This window comes from Gopherus flavomarginatus, chromosome 1, assembly GCF_025201925.1.
Source record: "Gopherus flavomarginatus isolate rGopFla2 chromosome 1, rGopFla2.mat.asm, whole genome shotgun sequence".
In the NCBI taxonomy this organism is placed as follows: Eukaryota; Metazoa; Chordata; order Testudines; family Testudinidae; genus Gopherus; species Gopherus flavomarginatus.
The window spans coordinates 33,021,426-33,043,747 of record NC_066617.1 but is presented as its reverse complement, the minus strand read 5'-3'; the positions used below and the strand labels follow the sequence as shown (position 1 = coordinate 33,043,747).

At 51.3% G+C, this 22,322-nt stretch overlaps 1 protein-coding gene across 3 annotated transcripts in view; it reads right to left on the bottom strand.

The window, feature by feature from the left end:
* Positions 1–22,282, bottom strand: part of TRMU (tRNA mitochondrial 2-thiouridylase) — a 35,869-nt gene extending 13,587 nt beyond the window's left edge. Inside the window, exons 1-4 of one of the 3 annotated variants that reach the window (XM_050936287.1) lie at positions 22,028–22,282; positions 18,340–18,505; positions 5,948–6,054; positions 5,365–5,487 (exon numbers count right to left, since the gene is read on the bottom strand). In XM_050936287.1, the coding sequence (XP_050792244.1) occupies positions 5,365–5,487; positions 5,948–6,054; positions 18,340–18,505; positions 22,028–22,112 (481 nt within the window). In that variant the 5' untranslated portion in view covers positions 22,113–22,282. Of the gene's footprint in view, positions 1–5,364; positions 5,488–5,947; positions 6,055–18,339; positions 18,506–22,027 lie in introns of those variants that run through there. The other 2 variants (XM_050936286.1, XM_050936288.1) reach the window with 2 other exon arrangements.
* Positions 22,283–22,322: the final 40 nt, after the last annotated feature.

Sequence of the window (22,322 nt, the reverse complement as noted above, 5' to 3'; positions counted from 1 at the left end):
AGGTGGTCAGACTAGATGATCACAATTGTACCTTCTGACCTTGAATTGATGAATCCATCCACACAGCTAAAACTCTCATCCAGACCCTCCTTATGTCATGCTTCAATTACTGCAACATCCTTTTCTCTGGCCTTGATAAATGTAATCATGTCCCATTCCCAGCCATTCAGAATGCTGCTGCAAATATAATTTTCTTATCCTGTCACTTGGACCATATCACCCATCTCTCTGGATCCCTTCACTGGCTCACACTTCTCTATGGCATTGAATATAAGCTACTTTCTTCACTTTCACAGCCTTTCATGGCTCTGCTTATTTCCACCCTACCTATCTCCTCTCATTTTACTCCAGTGGCAATTCTGCGCCACTGCTCCTGCACGAAATTTGCAGATTTCTTTGCTTCCCTGCAGAAAAATGACTTTCTGATGGGGAAGCAAAGGGAAGTTGCAAAAGTGGACACGTGCCCCTGCCCAGAAGAATGGGTGCATGGTTTCAGGCACCCGGAGCAGATGGCGGAGAGGTAAATAACTGCTGGGGGTGGGGGGGATGCCCTAGCCAGTGCTGGGTCAGACCCACTCCCTGTCCACCCAACCCCCATGCATCTGGACCTCCCCATACCAAGACCCCCCCCGCTCAGCCGTATGCCCCACACCTGGCCCTCCCCAGAGTTGGGGTATCACCCCACCTGGTGACTCCTACCCTGCACCATGCTCAGCTGCCAGTCCCAGTTGGGCTGAGGAAGGAGTGCACAGAGCGGCCAGGGCCAGGTCAGATCCACCCCTAGAAACCACCCTCGGCTCCATACCCCACCCCGCTTCTGTTTCAATCACTCCTCAGTACCGGGGAGAAGGGTCACTATATAGGAGCTGCTCCCCCATCCACCCAGCCCGTGCCTTTGGATGCTCCCATACCCAGACCCCCCAACCGAGCCCCACCCCTCTGCACCTGGCCCTCCCTATCAAGCCCTATCCCCCCTACATCTGGAGCACTTCCAAGCCCTCTCTGCCCCTATTGAGCCCCAACCACCCTCACTTGGACCCCATTGCCCCCCGCCCCGAGCTTCCCACACCCAGATTGCCCCACACAGAATCCTCTCACCCCACACCTGTATCCTGCTGGGCTGAGCCTCCCTGCCCACACCTGGTGCTCTGGGCGCAGAGGCTCAGGGCTCCAGGGTGTTTCTGGGGAAGGCCCAGCATTTATGCTGTGTCAGGTGCAGCCTCAGCACCGAGTCTATGTCCTGGGGGCAGGACAGGGAGGAGAAGAGTGGGGCTGCAGGATGATCTCCCAACCTCTGTGCGGCCAGTGGCCTGTGCGTCCTGTTGCCATGCTGGAGCCTCCACATTTATTTATTGACAAATAAAATTTGCAGAATTTTAAAACTATTGTATGCAGAATTTTTATTTTTTTAGCACTGAATTTTTATTTTTCGGTGCAGAATCCCCTCAGGTGTATCATTTGCTATTGTCATGTTGATCCTCATGTCCAGCTGGCCCATGATGTCAGCCTCCATCACCCACTTGTTAAAATTTGTAAATAAACATCTTCACACTTTCTCCTATCCTGCATCTCATGCCTGGGAGCAGCTCTCCCACCAACGTCTGCAAAGCGATTTCATTATCCTTCCTAAAATTTGCTGTGATGGCTATAAAAAAACTTGACAATAGTTAGGCTGCTGGTGTGTTGAGACCACTGCCTGTCATACTGATCACTGTTGTCTTGCTGTTTCCTTGTACTCCCTCATCTGTCTGTATCCATCTGTTGTCTCTTGTCTTATACTTAAGATTTTAAGCTCTTTAGGACAGAGACCATCTTTTTGTTCTGTTTTTGTACAGTCCTTTCCACAATGGGGTCCTGGTCCATAACTAGGGTTCCTAGGTGCTAGAGTAATACAAATAATTCATAATAATAAATAGTAATAAACGTTATGCAACACCATCCCCTTCCTTGCCAAGATGCAACAGTGCATCAGGGGAGTCACTATGGCTGCGGTGCATCAGGGGAGCTTTAATCTGTGGAGAACGGGGGCATGAGACACTACAGCAGCATTTCTGAATCAAAATTTTCAGCAAAAAAACCAACCTCTCCCCCTCCCCCCCACCTCTTTTGGACAAAATTTTCATTTTTTTTATCAGAGGGGTACCCGTGTTAGTCTGGATCTGTAAAAGCAGCAAAGAATCCTGTGGCACCTTATAGACTAACAGACGTTTTGGAGCATGAGCTTTCGTGGGTGAATACCCACTTCCGCAGATGCATGTTGTGGAAATTTCCAGGGGCAGGTATATATATGCTAGCAAGCAAGCTAGAGATAACGAGGTCAGTTCAATCAGGGAGGATGAGGCCCTGTTCTAGCAGTTGAGGTGTGAAAACCAAGAGAGGAGAAACTGGTTCTGTAGTTGGCAAGCCATTCACAGTCTTTGTTCAATCCTGAGCTGATGGTGTCAAATTTGCAGATGAACTGAAGCTCAGCAGTTTCTCTTTGAAGTCTGGTCCTGAAGTTTTTTTGCTGCAGGATGACCACCTTAAGGTCTGCTATAGTGTGGCCAGGGAGGTTGAAGTGCTCTCCTACAGGTTTTAGTATATTGCCATTCCTAATGTCTGATTTGTGTCCATTTATCCTTTTCCGTAGAGACTGTCCAGTTTGGCCGATGTACATAGCAGAGGGGCATTGCTGGCATATGATGGCGTATATTACATTGGTGGATGTGCAGGTGAATGAACCAGTGATGGTGTGGCTGATCTGGTTAGGTCCTGTGATGGTGTCGCTGGTGTAGACATGTGGGCAGAGTTGGCATCGAGGTTTGTTGCATGGCTTGGTTCCTGAGCTAGAGTTATTATGGCGCGGTGTGCAGTTACTGGTGAGAATATGTTTCAGGTTGGCAGGTTGTCTGTGGGCAAGGACTGGCCTGCCACCCAAGGCCTGTGAAAGTGTGGGATCATTGTCCAGGATGGGTTGTAGATCCTTGATGATGCGTTGGAGGGGTTTTAGCTGGGGGCTGTAGGTGATGGCCAGTGGAGTCCTGTTGGTTTCTTTCTTGGGGTTAGAGCAGATGCGGTTGTACCTCAGTGCTTGGCTGTAGACAATGGATCGTGTGATGTGTCCGGGATGGAAGCTGGAGGCATGAAGGTAGGCATAGCGGTCGGTAGGTTTTCAATATAGGGTGGTGTTAATGTGACCATCACTTATTTGCACCGTGGTGTCAAGAAAGTGGACCTGCCGTGTGTAGATTGGTCCAGCACTGAGGTACAACCGCATCTGCTCTAACCCCTCAGACAGAGACCAACACCTACAAAATCTCCACCAAGCATTCTCAAAACTACAATACCCGCACGAGGAAATAAGGAAACAGATCAACAGAGCCAGACGTGTACCCAGAAGCCTCCTACTGCAAGACAAACCCAAGAAAGAAACCAACAGGACTCCACTGGCCATCACGTACAGCCCCCAGCTAAAACCCCTCCAACGCATCATCAAGGATCTACAACCCATCCTGGACAATGATCCCACACTTTCACAGGCCTTGGGTGGCAGGCCAGTCCTTGCCCACAGACAACCTGCCAACCTGAAACATATTCTCACCAGTAACTGCACACCGCGCCATAATAACTCTAGCTCAGGAACCAAGCCATGCAACAAACCTCGATGCCAACTCTGCCCACATGTCTACACCAGCGACACCATCACAGGACCTAACCAGATCAGCCACACCATCACTGGTTCATTCACCTGCACATCCACCAATGTAATATACGCCATCATATGCCAGCAATGCCCTTCTGCTATGTACATCGGCCAAACTGGACAGTCTCTACGGAAAAGGATAAATGGACACAAATCAGACATTAGGAATGGCAATATACTAAAACCTGTAGGAGAGCACTTCAACCTCCCTGGCCACACTATAGCAGACCTTAAGGTGGCCATCCTGCAGCAAAAAAACTTCAGGACCAGACTTCAAAAAGAAACTGCTGAGCTTCAGTTCATCTGCAAATTTGACACCATCAGCTCAGGATTGAACAAAGACTGTGAATGGCTTGCCAACTACAGAACCAGTTTCTCCTCTCTTGGTTTTCACACCTCAACTGCTAGAACAGGGCCTCATCCTCCCTGATTGAACTGACCTCGTTATCTCTAGCTTGCTTGCTAGCATATATATACCTGCCCCTGGAAATTTCCACAACATGCATCTGCGGAAGTAGGTATTCACCCACGAAAGCTCATGCTCCAAAACGTCTGTTAGTCTATAAGGTGCCACAGGATTCTTTGCTGCTTTTTCATTTTTTTGATATTCATTTTCTTAATGAAAAGCTTAGATTTTCCACAGGAAACAGACAGCTTTGTTAAAAAAATTTTTAGTTGGAAACCCAATTTTCCATTGAAAAATCAGATTTTAGACCAAACATAATCATGTTATACAATATTAGAAATTATTTACTATCATTGCAGGGAGGGCAATTTGTTCTGAACTCTAAAGTAGCAAGCTCCAGCACTCACGTTTGAAATCTTATGAGACTTACAGTGGATTAAATATCCTGATTTAGAACTATCGAACAGTTTATTTACAGAATTGCTTATCTTAACTTCAGTTGAGAGAAGACTATTCCAAATCCATTCAGAAGTAAATGTACAGTATAACACAAGCCTTGGTCACCGCATCTCAAAAAAAAAAAAAAAAAAAGGTTCAAAGAAGAGCAGCAAGAATAAAGAAGGGCATAGTAAAAACTCTCATATAGAGAGAGAGTATATACCTTAGATGAAAAAGGAGTCAAATAAGAGGGGACATAAAGTACATAAAATAATTAACACTATAGAGAAGTTAGATCAGGAACTTTTCCATCTCTCAGTATATAAGAACAAGAATCCTTAATGGCCTGTATCGGGGTGGCCAACCTGAGCCTGAGAAGAAGCCAGAATTTACCAATGAACATTGCCAAAGAGCCACAGTAATATGTCTGCAGTTCCCCATCTGCTACCCCCCTCCAGCCCCAAGTGCCTCCTGCCCACTGGCAGCCCGGCCAATCAGCACCTCCCTTCCCTCCCCACGCCTCCTGCCTGCTGCAATCAGCTGTTTTGCCGTGCGCAGGAGGCTCTGGTGGGGAGAGAGGGGGAGAAGTGAGGGCATGGCAGGCTCGGGGGAAGGGGCAAGGGCCTTGAGGGAAGGGGTGGAGTGGACATTGTCACACAAGGCATGGGGAAAACTTAGAGGTGTGGTCCAGGAGGCAATGGAGTCAAATGGCTTAATCTCAGAGACAGAGATCCTCGAGGAGGGCTGACACTGAAAGGTGTTCCTCCTAGGGACCATATGGAGCCAAGAGAAAGCACTGGGCCTATGAATCTGTGACAAAGCCATATTAACCGCTTACCATTTCTAACTTCAAATCGGTTTCTGAAAAGCCCTTGTGGTCTTTTAATATGTTTCTGTTGGAAAATTTCTTCATCTTCCAGTGAAGTCCTTGCATAATGCCCAGTTGCAACTGCATCTGCTCCTATGCCAGGTTTAAAAATATATATTGCATTTGAACTTCACAATATTCAGAGTATTAAAGGTCATAGAAATATTTGGAAACAGAAATTGATTATAGGAATAAAATTTAAAGATAAATGACATCTGAGAAGCTTGACATAGCTAGCCAGTGCTGTCCTAATCTTAATACAGCCCCAATATTTAATGGAAAATCACATTTCTTGATGTACAACACTTCCATTTTTTTGTGCTTCAAGGAGCACCTTCAAATGCAAAATTTAAACTTCTCTTCACAAAAGAGATAGTTCCCTGAAATAAACTTACTTACATCTCTCAAAACACTTTAAAAGAAATGTGTTACAAATATTGGTATAAGGCTACAAAGACGTTTAAATTGTGTTTGCACATTTTAAAAAGAGTTTGCTCCTCTTTAGCATTTTTGCAGTATAGGGTATATATAAACAAACCTGAAGACAACTTACCAAGGTTATTCAGAGCGTAATGGAGAAAATAATTGAATTTGATATGCTTGTTGCACATTATGTCAGGATTAGGAGTTCTTCCCAGTTCATACTCATTTAAAAGGTAACTGTAAAACAAATGTAGGACTATAAACGTTTTTTTACGTCAGATAATTCTATTCAAGTATGGAGAAGTACTTCTCTCTCTTAAGAACTATCAATAATACTAAACATATATTGTGCAAGAAGCAAACATGTGAGTGATTCATTAATATTTTATTTTACCTATAAGACAGACCTCCTTTAAGATTTTCCATGACTGGACTAAACTGCAGTTTTTCATACTTAAACTCATACTATCATTTCTCAAATTAAGTTTCAACATCTTTGTACTTTAAAATAAGAAGAGTGCTTAGCATTTATATTTTTAGCTAGGGACAAACGTGGCCTCATCACCACGGTCTCTGATTGTCTCTTGTATGATGCTTTATTACATGTTCAAAATGCTTAAACAATTGCTAATTAACAACAGCGCCTAAATACTATGGTGATGGGCATGTGTACTGAAATACCTTAGGGCCTGATCCTGCATGGTGTTTCTTGTCCTCAATTCCCACTCAAATAAACAGAAACGGATAGCACAGGATTCTGCTCTCAAATAGTACATGCTAATTAAAAGGTACTTTACGCTTTTTAAAAAAAACACACAGGTGTTTATTTTTACTCTTTATAAACTGAAACAACCTCTCAGACTTGTCCTTTACATTTTTACATTTGACAGACCATTTTAAAAACACAAAGCAAAATGGTTTTTCCTTTGTTTACTACCTTTTCCCATACATTTAACAGATGATACCAGCAACTAAGTCAGCTGAGCTACCCACACCTGCACTGCTCATTCAAGGGCAAGGCCAAAAAGGCAATTTATTCATAAGAGGGTACTGTAGCCTGTAAGAAAGACTACAGCCCAGTGGAAATTTGAAGGATATAGTTCCCAGAGGGAGCCTGTGAAAGTAGACAACAGCAAAGCTTGCTGGATTGGTACAGCTGCACCACTGCAGCACGTGTGGTGAAGACGCTCTACACCAATGGGACAGAGTTCTCCCATTGCCATAAAAACTCACCTCTGCAAGCAGCATAAGCTATGTCGGCGGGAGAAGCTTGCTGTGCACACAAACGCTTATGTCAGTGTAACCTATGTCGCTCAGGGGGTGGAATATTTGCACCCAGAGCAACATAAGTTTTGCCAACACAGACTGTAGTGTAGACATAGGCTAAGAACCCTTCAGGTCAGTCACAGGGAGTTAAAAAAAAAGAGTAGCCAGCAGGTTCTTTAGGGAAGCAGAAAACAAAGGAAAAGGGGAGTAAGAGTGGCTGCGGAATCTCTCCAACATTGGTTAGACTTAGGGTATGTCTACACTACGGGATTATTCCGATTTTGCATAAACTGGTTTTGTAAAACAGATTGTATAAAGTCGAGTGCACGCGGCCACACTAAGCACATTAATTCAGTGGTGTGCGTCCATGGTCAGAGGCTAGCGTCGATTTCTGGAGCGTTGCACTGTGGGTACCTATCCCGTAGCTATCCCATAGTTCCCGCAGTCTCCCCCACCCATTGGAATTCTGGGTTGAGACCCCAATGCATGATGGTGCAAAAACAGTGTCACAGGTGATTCTGGGTAAATGTCGTCACTCATTCCTTCCTCCGTGAAAGCAATGGCAGACAATCATTTCGTGCCCTTTTTCCCTGGATTACCCTGGCAGACGCCATAGCACGGCAACCATGGAGCCCTTTCAGCTTTTCTTTTACTGTCACCGTATGTCTACTGGATGTTGCTAACAGACGCGGTACTGCAGCGCTACACAGCAGCATTCATTTGCCTTTTCAAGATAGCAGAGATGGTTATCAGTCATTCTGTACCGTCTGCTGTGTCATTGTAAATTGGCAATGAGAGGATGGTTATCAGTCGTTCTGTACCGTCTGCTGCTGCCATGGGTGCCCCTGGCTGAGGTCGGCCGGAGGCGCAAAGACAAAAATGGGAATGACTCCCCGAGTCAATCCCTCCTTTATGGTATCTAAAAATAGAGTCAGTCCTGCCTAGAATATGGGGCAAGTGTACTAGAGAACCAGTGTACCACAGAACCAGAGAGCACAGCCGCTCCGTGTCAGATCCCGCAGAAATGATGAGCTAAATGCCATTCTAGGGGGTGCCCCTGCAACAACCCCACTCGTTGCTTCTCTGCTCCCCCAACCCTCCTGGGCTACCATTGCAGTGTCCCCCCATTTGTGTGATGAAGTAATAAAGAATGCAGGAATAAGAAACACTGACTTTTTAGTGAGATAAAATGAGGGGGAGGCAGCCTCCAACTGCTATGATAGTCCAGGCAGGACATTAAACGGTGCGGGGGAAAGAAGCCCAGCATCCTGCTGCTATGATAGTCCAAGCAGTACAGAATCTTTTCTTTACACATGAAAGGGAGGGGGCTGATGGAGCTCAGCACCCAGTTGCTATGATGAAGACGGTTACCAGCTGTTCTGTACCATCTACTGGGAATGACCAGGAGTCATTCCTATTTTTACCCAGGCGCTCCCGGCCGACCTCACCTGAGGCCTGCTAGGAGCACTCACAGGCTGATGACAAGGACGGTTACCAGTCCTACTGCACTGTACCGTCTGCCACCGGGGAACGGAGGAGAGAGGATGCTGCTGTTCATTGCCCCAGCACCACGTCTACCAGCAGCATGCAGTAGACATACGGTGACATCGAAAAAAGTCAACAAACGATTTTTTTCCCTTTTCTTTCACAGGGAGGGGGAGGGGGAGTAAATTGAAGAGCTATACCCTGAACCATGCCGGACAATGTGTTTGAACATACAGGCATTGGGAGCTCATCCAAGAATGCAAATACTTTTCGGAGACTGCTGGGGACTGTGGGATAGCTGGAGTCCTCAGTACCCCCTCCCTCCCTCCATGAGCGTCCATTTGATTCTTTGGCTTTCTGTTATGCTTGTCACGCAGCACTGTGCTGTGGACTCTGTATCATAGCCTGGAGATTTTTTTAAAATGCTTTGGCATTTCGTCTTCTGTAATGGAGCTCTGATAGAACAGATTTTTCTCCCCATACAGCGGTCAGATCCAGTATCTCCCGTACGGTCCATGCTGGAGCTCTTTTTGGATTTGGGACTGCATCGCCACCCGTGCTGATCAGAGCTCCACACTGGGCAAACAGGAAATGAAATTCAAAAGTTCGCAGGGCTTTTCCTGTCTACCTGGCCACTGCATCCGAGTTCAGATTGCTGTCCAGAGCAGTCACAACGGTGCACTGTGGGATACCGCCCAGAAGCCAATACCGTTGATTTGAGCCAACACTAACCCTAATCTGATATGGTAATATCGATTTCAGCGCTACTCCTCTTGTCAGGGAGGAGTACAGAAACCGGTTTAAAGAGACCTTTATATCGATATAAAGGGCCTCGTTGTGTGGACGGGGGCAGCGTTAAATCGGTTTAACGCTGCTAAAATTGGTTTAAACGCGTAGTGTAGACCAGGTCTTAGAGACTACAGAAAAGGCAAGCCCAGAGTGATTCTCTTGGTTAAAAAGGCCTAGGAAGAGGAGGCCTGAAGAGGCAGGAACCATGGGAAGGGGTAAGTTCACAGTCTGAAGAGGCAGAAGAAAGTCCTAGCAAAGGGCAAGCTGCTTGCTAGAGTAAAAGACTGCATGTGAGCCCTGCATTGAAGGGGGAAGATGTAGGGAAAACAGGAGAAGGAAATGGTTGAAGAAAGCAGTAGTGTGGACTTAAGACTTCGAGTTGCACTCTCTCTTATTTGGAGATCCCAGGCTAGCACTCCCAAAGAGGGTAGCATAATGCCCTTCTTCACTCTCCTGTATCAACAGGGAAAATGGGGTGGGGACACCCTGTGTTTCCTTGCCGAACAAAGTGAGGCCTTATGCTTAACTTGATTGTATTTCGTTGCTGAGAAGACCTGGAGAATCAAGGAAGTGGATCTGATGATGCGTGGAATTGAGAAGAGGGGGGCAAAGCAGGGAGTCACAAGGGAATGGAAGAGCGTAGAATGGTGGCGAAGAAGGAAGCAGGGACCCATAGTCAGGGGAAGAGGAGGTGAGTAGGGTTGTTATATTAATTTAGATGGAATAAATGGGCCAAAGTTGTTAACCCTATCACTGTCCAACATTAAACAGTGTTAAACAAGGTCTGAAGCTTGGTATACAGCAGGGGTTCTCGCAGGGTCGTGAGCCCTCAGGGGGTCGTGAGGTTGTTACATGAGTGGTCGCAAGCTGTCAGCCTCCACCCCAAATCCTGTTTTGCCTCCAGCGTTTATAATGGTGTTAAATATATTAAAAAAGTGTTTCTTCTTCGAGTGATTGCTCATATGCATTCCAGTTAGGTGTGCGCGCGCCGCGTGCACGTTCGTCGGGAAAACTTTTACCCTAGCAACCCAGTCGGGTCGGCTGGGCGCCCCCTGGAGTGGCGCCGCCATGGCGCCCAATATATATCCCAGCCGACCCGGCCACCCTTCAGTTCCTTCTTACCGCCCGTGTCGGTCGTTGGAACTGTGGAGCGCGGCTTCGCTGAACTCCACACTCCCTAGCAGCTCATTTAGCTTTCGTGGTATATAGTTACTCATTGTATATAGATAGTTTATAGTTGTCAATAGTTAGTAGTTTAGTGCTTTAGTTTAGTTTTTAGTGGTAACGAGGGGATCGGGGTACCCCCCCCTCCCCTCCCCCCACACGGGGAGCCGGAGCCCATGCCCGGCTCATCAGGTTTCAAGCCCTGTGCGGCTTGCCATAAACCTATGCCTGTGGGAGACCCTCATGACTCCTGCTTAAAATGCCTAGGGGAGTCGCACTTAACTGCTAAGTGCTCAATCTGCAAGTCCTTTAAGCCAAGGACCAAAAAGGAGCGGGACATTAGATTAAGACAGCTCCTAATGGAAGCGGCCTTGACACCTTCGCCCTCGGCTCAGAGCGCAAGCAAGCCGGTGAGCAAGGGCACCGCGGCACCGAGTACCTCCTCCAAGAAGGCGGCACCGAAGCCGAGCCAAGGCCGCTCCACCTCCCCGAGACCAAAGGCGGCGAAGGCACAAACCGTCTCGCCATCAGCCGCCCCGCAGCCAGACCCTGCGAAGACAGCGGATGGCCCGGCACCGATACCAGCCGCGGCACCGCCCAAACCGGTACCGTCGACTCCGGCCCCGAGAGGTCCGTCGAGTCCGGCACCTGGTAGCTCCCCGGTACACGCAGTGGTAGAGCTCTCTACACCTACTACCCCGGAGACATTTGCCGCGGCGAGGGAGCTGATCGCCATTACGGAGGCACCCATGCCCTTACCCCCGGCACCGCCGGTGCGGGTCCTGTGTTCTATGGGCAAGCCGACCCTGACCAGACCAGCTTCGGTCAGTGTAACAGACCGGCACCGCTCTAGGTCGCGATCCGGCAGACGCTCAGCTTCAAGACGACGTTCAGACTCACGGCGTCGGTCCCGATCTCGATCCCGATCCCGGTACCGATCGGGCTCCCGGCACCGATCACCTCGTCGGCGATCACCCAGGCACCGGTCGAGCTCTCGGCACCGATCACCTCGGTACCGCTCACGCTCCCGGCACCGCTCCGGCTCCAGGCACCGCTCCGGCTCCCGGCACCGGTCAGGCTCCCGGCACCGGTCGACGTCACGTGCGTCAACTGAGTACTCCCGGCACCGATCCAGCTCACGGCACCGCAGGGAGCACCGCGCCTACAGGAGCAGATCCAGACAACGGCGCTCGCGATCCCGGTCGACCTCCCGGCACCGAGCCGGTCGCAGGTCCCGGTCTCGCTCTCCCCACCAATACCAGCACCGGTCGCCAGTATCCAGAGGTGTGAGGTCGGTCGGCACCGCGGCACCGACCTTTGCAGCACCACCGTGGCCATCAAGAGCCACGTCGGCATCCTCCCATGCGGGTAGTTATTACGAACCTGAAGTACCGCTGGGCGAGTTTCAAGACCCACATACACAGGACACGAGTGCCCAACAGTGGGGCTTCTGGACACCATGGGCTTACCAACAGACCCAGGGTGCCCCCCTACCTCAGCCGCGTCCCGCTACCGCAGAGCATCGGGTGCCAGAGGCCACTGTTTCCCGACCTCCCGCGATTGAGTCGGACAAACAGCCACGTCCAGACTCACCGGGTTGTCACGAGCTGGAAACAGAGGAACAGCGAGACACCGCACAGGAGGACATCATCCCCGGTGTCTCCTCCTCCTCCTCGCCAGACGAGGCAGTGGCGGGGACTTCAACATCGGGACCTCCACCAATAGATCTCAGGGCCCACCAGGACCTCCTCCGTAGGGTAGCACTTAATATCAACCTCCCCGTGGAGGAAGTCTCGGAGGTTCAGGACCCGGTGGTGAGCATACTATCGGCAGATGCCCCTACCCGGGTAGCTCTGCCGTTTATACGGACTATTCAATCTACCACCGAAAACCTGTGGCAGTCACCGGCCTCCATCCCTCCGACAGCTAAGGGAGTGGAGAGGAAGTACATGGTACCCTCTCGGGGGTACGAATACCTCTATGTACACCCTCCCCCCTCATCCCTCGTGGCCCAGTCGGTCAATGACAGGGAGCGTCATGGACAACAGGCACCGGCCCCCAAGTCCAAAGAGGCCAAGCGCATGGACCTCATGGGTCGCAAGGTCTACTCAGCAGGGGCCTTGCAACTCCGTGTGGCCAACCAGCAGGCCCTTTTAGGGCGTTATAACCACAACATATGGGTGGAGGTGGGCAAGTTCGCGGAACTGCTCCCCCACGACTCACGCCCAGAATTCAATGCATTCCTGGAGGAAGGTAAGAAGGTGGCCAGGACTACCCTCCAGGCCTCCCTCGATGCAGCTGATTCGGCAGCCAGAACCATTGCGTCCGGAGTAACAATGCGGCGCATCTCTTGGCTTCAAGCATCCACACTACCTCCGGAGCTGCAATACACGATCCAAGACCTACCCTTTGACGGGAAAGGCTTGTTCTCTGAGAAGACGGACTCAAAATTGCAAAACCTAAAAGACAATAGGGTCATTATTCGCTCATTAGGGATGCATACCCCGTCCACCCAGCGCAGACCCTTCAGGCCCCAAACACGGCGCCCATACTTCCCACCCCGTCAGAGGCAAGACCTCAATAGACGGCGTGGACGCGGGGGACGCAGACGCCAACCCAGCTCCCAGGGAGGCCAGAACCAAGGGCCTTCCAAGTCGCAACCGGGCCCCAAGTCCGGCTTTTGAAGGTGCGCCCGGGGACGGCTTATCAGTCTCAATTCAGGATCCTTTCCCTACTTTCTACAACCGCCTCTCCCGCTTCCTCCCAGCGTGGTCCCAAGTAACGTCAGACCGTTGGGTGCTACGCACAGTGAAGCATGGATACCATCTACAATTTGCTTCTTCACCCCCTTCCCGCCCCCCTTCCCAGTCCCTCTTCAGGGACCCCTCTCACGAGCAAACCCTTCTACAGGAGGTTCGCTCCCTCCTGGCGGCGGGGGCCATAGAGGAAGTACCTCTAGCCGAGAGAGGCAAGGGATTCTACTCCCGTTATTTCCTGATCCCCAAATCCAAGGGAGGTCTCAGACCCATCCTAGACCTTCGGGGCCTCAACAAGTGGATGCTCAAGTTGAAGTTCCGTATGATCTCCCTGGGAACCATTATCCCATCCCTGGATCCTGGAGACTGGTACGCCGCCCTCGACATGAAAGACGCGTACTTCCATATTGCCATCTTCCCACCGCACAGGAAGTACCTCCGCTTCACGGTCACACATCAACACTTCCAGTTCACGGTTCTACCATTCGGTCTCTCGACAGCCCCGAGGGTGTTCACCAAGTGCATGGCCGTCGTGGCCGCCTACCTCCGTCGGCGGAAAATCCACGTCTTCCCGTACCTAGACGACTGGCTCCTGAAAGGTTCCTCCCAGTCGCAGGTACGACGACATGTAGAGGCTGCCACGGACCTCTTTTCCCGACTGGGACTGCTGGTCAACATCGAGAAGTCCAACCTAGTTCCAACACAGAGGTTGGACTTCATAGGTGCGACCCTGGACTCTATTCAGGCCAGGGCCTTCTTACCTCAACCTCGTTTCCAGGCGATCGGGGCGATCATCCGGAGCTTGCAAGCATCCCCTCTCACCTCGGCTCGGACATGTCTCACACTCCTCGGTCACATGGCCGCTTGCACGTACGTGACAAAGCATGCCAGACTCAGAATGAGGCCCCTCCAAACGTGGCTTCACTCAGTATACCGACCAAGCAGAGACCACCCGGATGTGTTAGTGACGGTGCCCCCCGATCCTCTCCGCTCCCTCGACTGGTGGCTGACCCCATCGTTGGTATGCGCGGGGATGCCATTCCATCCGCAACAGCCATCGGTGACTCTAACAACCGATGCGTCATCCCTGGGTTGGGGAGCTCACTTAGGAAACCTGCGCACCCAGGGCCTGTGGTCGACCCTCGAGCTGTCACTCCACATAAATGTCCGGGAGCTAAGGGCAGTCCGCCTTGCCTGCCAGGCATTTCTCCGTCACCTCCAAGGCCGTTGTGTTTCCGTACTCACGGACAACACAACGGCCATGTATTATATCAACAAACAGGGGGGAACCCGGTCATCTCCACTGTGCCAAGAGGCCATTCGACTCTGGGACTTCTGTATAGCCCACTCGATAGACCCAGTGGCATCCTTTCTCCCAGGGGTCGAGAACACGCTGGCGGACAACCTCAGCCGATCCTTTCTCTGCCACGAATGGTCGATCAGACCAGACGTCATCCATTCCATCTTCCAGAGGTGGGGGTTTCCCCGCATAGACCTCTTTGCAACCAGGTCCAACAGGAAGTGCCAGGAGTTTTGCTCCTTTCAAGGTCTCTCCCCGGGGTCGATCACGGATGCATTTCTCCTGCCGTGGACCCGCCATCTCCTGTATGCCTTCCCTCCGTTCCCCCTGGTGCACAAGGTCCTCTTGAAGTTGCGCAGAGACAAGGCTCACCTGATACTGATCGCACCTGCGTGGCCCAGACAACACTGGTTCACCACCTTGATGAACCTATCTGTGGACCCCCCAATTCACCTTCCTCTCCATCCAGACCTAATTACCCAGGATCATGGCACGCTTCACCACCCGGACCTGCGAGCCCTTCATCTCACGGCGTGGCTCCTACATGGCTGAGCTCGGCAGAGCTCAGCTGCTCTACGCCGGTCCAACATATACTGCTTAACAGCAGGAAGCCCTCCACTCGCTCTACGTACAGGGCCAAATGGAAACGCTTCTCTTGCTGGTGCGCTTCCCAAGGGGTGAACCCCACGCAGTCCCCAGTTTCCACAATCCTCGACTACCTCTGGTACCTTAAACAGCAGGACCTGGCAACTTCCTCCTTAAAGGTGCACTTAGCGGCCATTTCAGCCTTCCGGCCAGGTGAAGGTGGCCGCTCCATATTTTCTCATCCGCTAGTCGCCAGATTTCTTAAAGGACTGGAGCGACTATACCCGCCTGTACGCCGCCCTGCCCCTACGTGGGACCTTAACTTAGTCCTGAACAGGCTCATGCTCCCACCATTCGAGCCACTGGCGACATGCTCGCTCACACACCTATCATGGAAGACAGCTTTCCTGGTGGCCATTACATCGGCCAGACGGGTCTCAGAGCTGAAAGCTCTCACAGTGGACCCACCTTACACCGTCTTCCATAAGGACAAGGTACATCTACGACCCCACCCGGCGTTCCTCCCTAAGGTGGTGTCCACCTTTCATACCAACCAGGACATCTTCCTTCCCGTCTTCTTTCCGAAACCACACTCTTCTCGGCGGGAGCAACATCTACACTCCTTGGATGTACGTAGAGCGCTTGCCTTCTACATCGAGAGAACCAAGGGGTTTCGGAAGTCCCCTCAGCTTTTCGTAGCGATTGCAGAACGCATGAGGGGACAACCTATATCCTCTCAGAGGATCTCCTCCTGGGTGACTGCTTGCATCCGCACATGCTACGACTTGGCTCGTGTCCCATCTGGCCACCTCACAGCACACTCCACAAGAGCCCAGGCGACATCAGCGGCCTTCCTGGCGCACGTGCCTATTCAGGAGATATGTCGTGCGGCGACCTGGTCATCGGTACACACTTTCACCGATCACTATGCGTTAGTCAGACAATCTAGAGATGATGCGGCCTTTGGCGTAGCAGTTTTAAATACCGCCACATCTCGCTCCGACCCCACCGCCTAGGTAAGGCTTGGGAATCACCTAACTGGAATGCATATGAGCAATCACTCGAAGAAGAAAAGACGGTTACTTACCTTTGTAACTGTTGTTCTTCGAGATGTGTTGCTCATATCCATTCCAAACCCACCCTCCTTCCCCACTGTCGGAGTAGCCGGCAAGAAGGAACTGAAGGGTGGCCGGGTCGGCTGGGATATATATTGGGCGCCATGGCGGCGCCACTCCAGGGGGCGCCCAGCCGACCCGACTGGGTTGCTAGGGTAAAAGTTTTCCCGACGAACGTGCACGCGGCGCGCGCACACCTAACTGGAATGGATATGAGCAACACATCTCGAAGAACAACAGTTACAAAGGTAAGTAACCGTCTTTTTTAATTTATAAGGGGGCATCACCCTCAGAGGCATGCTGTGTGAAAGGTGTCACCAAACTCAAAAGTCTGAGAACCACCTGTATAGAGTGCTTAGTACCTGAACAAACATATCATTAAAAATCCTTTTAACCTTTTATTAAAGATACAGAAAAGAAGAAAAATAGTTAAAACATTTGAAATATTAAGTATTAAATAAGGCTTTCATTTTAACTGCACTCCCTTGTTCCCCTCTTTTCTTTTCAAGCTGTAGTGTAAACAATTTTTAAAAGGAAAATCTCCATTGTTTGGCAGTCTCTTAGATCAGCAGTTCTCAACAGGGGATCCGCTGCCCCCTGGGGATCCGCGAACCCTTTCAGGGAGACTGCAGGACCCTGCAGCTCAAACCCAGAGCCCGAGCACCTCCCATGGGGCTGAAATCAGGAGCCGCAGGGTTGAAGGCTCAATTCCAGATGCCCCCTGTGAGGCTGAAGTCAGGAGCAGCAGGACTGAACTCCGGAGTCCCGAGCTCCAGTGCTCCCCAGGGGGCAGAAGCCTTGAGCCCATGGGCAGAATTGAGGGGGACACAGGGGTGTTCCTCCCCCACCCCCGCCCCCGAAACTACAGTCCAAGAGCAGGACAGTTCCGGGGCAGTTCCACACCCCCACTCTACCTCCTTGTCTTCCCCATCCCCATGCCAGGTTGGAGGCAGGAAGCCAGAGTCAGGCAGTGCGGGACAGCAGCTGTCTTGGAGCAGGTGGCTGTCTCCTGCTGCTGTAGGGGGTTGAAGGTGCTTCTCAGCCTCCTCAGAGCAGCCTGGGCATGGAGACCAGCTCCATGACTGGCAGAGACCTTGGGAAACAGGGACTGCAGGGGAACCCTCCTAGCATACAGACCCTAGCTATTCCATTCCCTTCACCCTGAGCTACCCCCTTGCCAGCACACAGCCCCTAGCTACCTCACTCCCTGCAACCTGAGCTACCCCCCTGCCTGCACACAGCCCCTAGCTATTCCCCTCCCTGCATCCTGAGCTGTTTTCAAACTTTTTGAGCTGAGCCCCCCACCTCTGAGTTATAATTTTTGTTGTGCCCTCCTCCCCAACCCAGACAGGTAGGTGGCCTGCTAAGGAGAGTCAGGGGGTGGAGTGGCGCTTCCTCCACGGTCCTTGCCATGCGGATCTGGCCCAAGTCCCACTGGCTCCTGCCCACACAAAATAGAAGTCAAACTATACTTATGCCCAAGCCCCTATAACCCCCTACAGCCCAGAGGCCTAAGTCCCTCCCTCCCTTGCTGGACTTGGGCTACAAAGCACAAAGGAGGCCGAAAGAAGTGAAGCTATTTTTTATGACAACTAGGTGGTAAGCTGGGTTTAGAGTAAAATTAATCTAATATGCAGGGTTTTTTGCTCCAATCTGATGTAAATGAAAGTAACTGAAGTTCCTGTTAAATATTTTCTTCCTCAAACTGCAGCTAGTTAGTATGGATGGAAAGAGAAAGAGGGAGGCATTGTAACTCGATGACATACTACATCCGAATTAATCTAATTCCAGAGAAATCCCATCTATCAATTCAAAGAGTAAATGTATGTAAGTATGCCAACAGACCCATACCTATTTTAGTTGGTAGTGACTCTAAACTTGTAAGACAAGGAACGAATAACAATTTCTAGCACATTAAGATATTTCTGTACGGTCTTATGCCTCCACAGACACTAAGTTGTCCTTGTCAGTCTTCTGCCATTCTCTACCCCCTCACTGTTCACATACTAATACTTTATCAGAAATTATATATTTAAAGACAATGTCTCTAAAACAATCCTACCTGAAAACTTCATTCCAGTACTCCTTGACATAGGAAACTTGATGAAAAGGGATATCCAGTTTCTGACAAACTCTATAAGCATCTTCACAATCTTTGTCAGCAGAACAAACTCCTTGTTCATCCAGAGTGTCCCAGTTCTTCATAAATACCCCTGTCACTTGGTAGCCTAAGGAAGGAGGAAAGGAATTATTCATATACTGAAAATATTCTCAGGGATCAGACCCAAACTCTGGATCTTCCAAGTCCCAACTGGGCAACAGTATTCTGAGTGTTCTTATAGTTGTCAAGAAGTCATTCCAGCAGTGCCTGACACTGCACTTCCTTGCTACGGACTCAGACATGCCACTAAGGCAGATTGATGTGTGCTTGGTGAAAAATCAAGAGCCTCTTTCACTTCTTCCAAATACCATTATTTCACCCCAGCATTCATAACACCTGACATCCCCAGAGAACATGCCAAGCACCCGGGGTTATTTTACATTGCATATACTAGTAATTCCTGTTTATGTACAGACTCTGAAAAGAATTTTTAAAAGCTAGTCTTCAATTGATTTGATTTTCTGTCCACAGCTAGTTTTTCCAGAGTATCCTACATCCAGATATCTTTCCCCCCACCCACTCAGTGTCCAATACGAATTTTAAGATTTAAAAACACCTGATTCTAGAACTCTGAAGGTAACACTAAGGTTGAATACTGGATCATTACACATTTTAATTTTTTTTCCAGAGAGGAAAAAATTGTGTATTACAGTAACCTTTAGGATCCCAACTGGAAACAGGGCCCTGTTGTGGTATGTTCGAAAAACACAAAACAATAAACATACCAGCAAAGTGAAGAAGAATAATCAGCTGCATGTCAAGTTAGTTTCATAAAATTTTTGTGGTGTTGAGTTTTGCTGGGATGGAATAAGATAACAGAGGGGCAAAGAGTGTAGGTGTGTTTAGGTAAGGGATAGGGGAAGGAAAAGGGGGAGAAAGAAGTGTGCATGGACTCTGAGGCTGAAGTGAAGAGACGGTGAAGGAGGGGGCAGGAGGGAGCTAGCAAACAGCCAATCAGCAGAAAGGAGGAATGTCCAGAGTAAAAACTGTAAAAAGCAGTTGCACACAGATGGCATAACTGTCTAAGGGTCCCGTTGCAGATGCTTCTCTCTGCTCCTGCCAGCTGAGTTTCAGGGTGGCCCATTCCAGCAGCTTTTTTCCTCCTTCCCTAAACTCACATGCAACCTGATGCCCCTCTCTTGAATCATTCCAAGAAAGCAAGAGGGCAGGCGTTACCCCAGCAAAACTCTGCATTTGGTGCTTAACGTTTCTAAACCTATCAAAGAACATACGGGTTTGTTCTTCCTTTAGATCCCGCAGCAGGCGTATAATTTCAAATTTTTCAGTGTTTGAAAATTCTATGCCAAATAGTACATGCTATAAGATTAGCACTTCCCATAGAAGGGCCCTTCATGCAGCTGCAACGATAATGAAAAATATTCAACCTATCCTCTTTTCAACAGCTCTTCAGGTTTGAAAATAAGGAATTCCTTCTTACTCAGTAAGTACAAAAGTGAATTTAAAAAGTCTTCAACCTTGGTATCAAAAGAGTTTGATACAAACCTTGCCATAACAAATAATGAGATATCAAATTAATAGAGATTCATGTTTCATTCTCTGAAAACCCATATCTATGTTGGGAAAATCATGTGAGAAAATGTGCTAATATTTTAAATAACCTGATGTTTAACAAAACTTTGTGCTTATTACAGAGAAGAACAATGTTAAACTGTTCGGGTTAACTATTACAGAGAAAGTGGATGACTGTTGTATGAATTCAAGGGATAGAGGGTGCAGGAAAATCAGCCTGGAATGAATTGATACAGCCAGGTGTGTGCAAGAGGAGTGTCTGTCACGACAACAATCAGGACAGCGTAATACTCTTACAGGAGCAACTGATGACATGGCACCCCCAGGCACTCCTAGCCCTTCCCCCACTCCCTGTCACAGGCACTCCAGCCTTCCTCCCCATATCACAGACCTCAGGGACCCTAGCCCTCCTCCCATCAAGTGTCACAGGCCCCAGGCACCCCTCTCCTCCATGCCACACCAGGCACCCTACTCCTTTTACCCTTCCCCTCATGTCACAAGGCCCCAGACCCCACAAACATTCTCCCCCATGTCACCAGCCCCAGGCACCCCATCCCTTCTCCCCTCCCTCCCATGTCACCAGCCCCAAAACTCCAGCCCTTCTCCCCTCCACCCCGTGCAGGGCCGGCTCCAGGCCCCAGAGCGCCGCGCGTCCTTGGAGTGGCATGCCGCAGGGGGCGCTCTGCCGGTTGCTGGGAGGGCAGCAGGCGGCTGCAGTGGACCTCCCGCAGGCATCCCTGCGGAGGGTCCGCTGGTCCCATGGCTCCGGTAGAGCATCCGCAGGCACGCCTGCGGGAGGTCCACCAGAGCCGCGGGACCGGCGAGCGGCAGAGCGCTCCCCGCGGCGTGCCGCCGTGCTTGGGGCGGCGAAATGGCTAGAGCCGGCCCTGACCCCGTGTCATGAGTGCCAGGACTCCCTGCACTTCTGCTGCTCCTCCTCTCCTGCATGTCACCAGCCCCAGGCACCCCAGCCCTTCTCTTCTCCCTCTCCCCACGTCACAGGCTCAGCCAGTCCTTCTTTCCTCTCCTCCCCACAGCCCCAGGACAGCCTGCCCTTCTTCCCTTTCTCCCAATGTAGGACCAGATTAACCTTTTGTGGGCCTGGTGACAAACATATTTGTGGGCCCCCATGTACGGTGTGTGGAGCATGGTGTGTGTGTGTGTCTGTCTCAGTATGCAGAATAAGGAGCCGGCCAGGGGCAATGAGGCATGGCATGGCATGGCATGACATGACATGACATGACGGGCGGCCCTGCTTCACCCAGCACGAGGGAACTATAAACAAATGGCAGTTGCCAGACACCCAGCCTTGTGCTGCCATCATGCCCAGTCCCCTTGGGGACGGGTACTTGCCACACCACACATCCCCTTCCCTGCCCCAATTTCCTATGGCCAGAGACCCCCTCCACTCACTGTGCCCAGCGCCCCACAAGACCCTGCCACAAATGCACAGCACCCTGCCCACAGCCCCACCCCAACTGCACAGCACCCCCACTCGCTAATGCCCCAACACACAGAGATCGTCCCCTCCCCTAGAGGCTCACTCCCCCATGCCCTGCCTCCAGCCGCAGTCACCAGCCCCACCAGCGCAGCGAGGGCCGGTACCGGGCCGGGAGTGCTGCAGTCAGTCAGGCCAGGGTCTGTCCTGGCCAGACTCCGTCAGGACCCACTGCCTGAAGGGGCTGAACCAAGCCCCCCCCGGCTGAGACTGGCCAGCACCAGTCCCGACGGCGCAGCTCCAGGGACACAGGCAGCGGGAAGCAGCGACTGCCCCGTGGGGCCCGGCCAGGGGGCGGAGAGGAGCCTTTGGCAGGCCCGCCAGCGGGCAGGCTGAGAGGAGCAGGTGGTGGGCGGGGAGCCATCGCGTTTGGGGGAGGGGCTCAGAGCACAGTGCGAGCAGAGCAGGCCGGGGCCCCTTCTGCGCATGGGCAGTGCCCCCGTGTCACCCCAGCCCTTCTCCCCCCGGCAGGGGTCCCGGCCCGTCTCATCGCCCCGCGCCCAACGCCCTGAGCCCCCTCGCAGCTCGGGCCCTCGGCGCTCAGACTCGCCGCCTCCTCACCCCTCCGCCGGAGCAGCAGCGCCGCCACCGCGCTGTCCACTCCCCCGGAGAGCGCGCACACCACGCGCCGCGCCGCCGCCAGCATCCTCCGGGCCGGGCGGCTCGCGGGGCCGCTCTCCCCGTCCGGCGCCTTCCTGGCCCCCGGGACGGGACGGGTCGCGCCGCCTGGGGCTCCTAGGGCAGCAGGGGGCGGAGCGGAACGTGCCCTGCAGTCAGCGCTACCCGCGGCAGGGAGCAGCTCTCCCCAGCACCCTGACCCGGGCGAGCCCGCCCCCACCGGGGGGAGGGGCGCGGA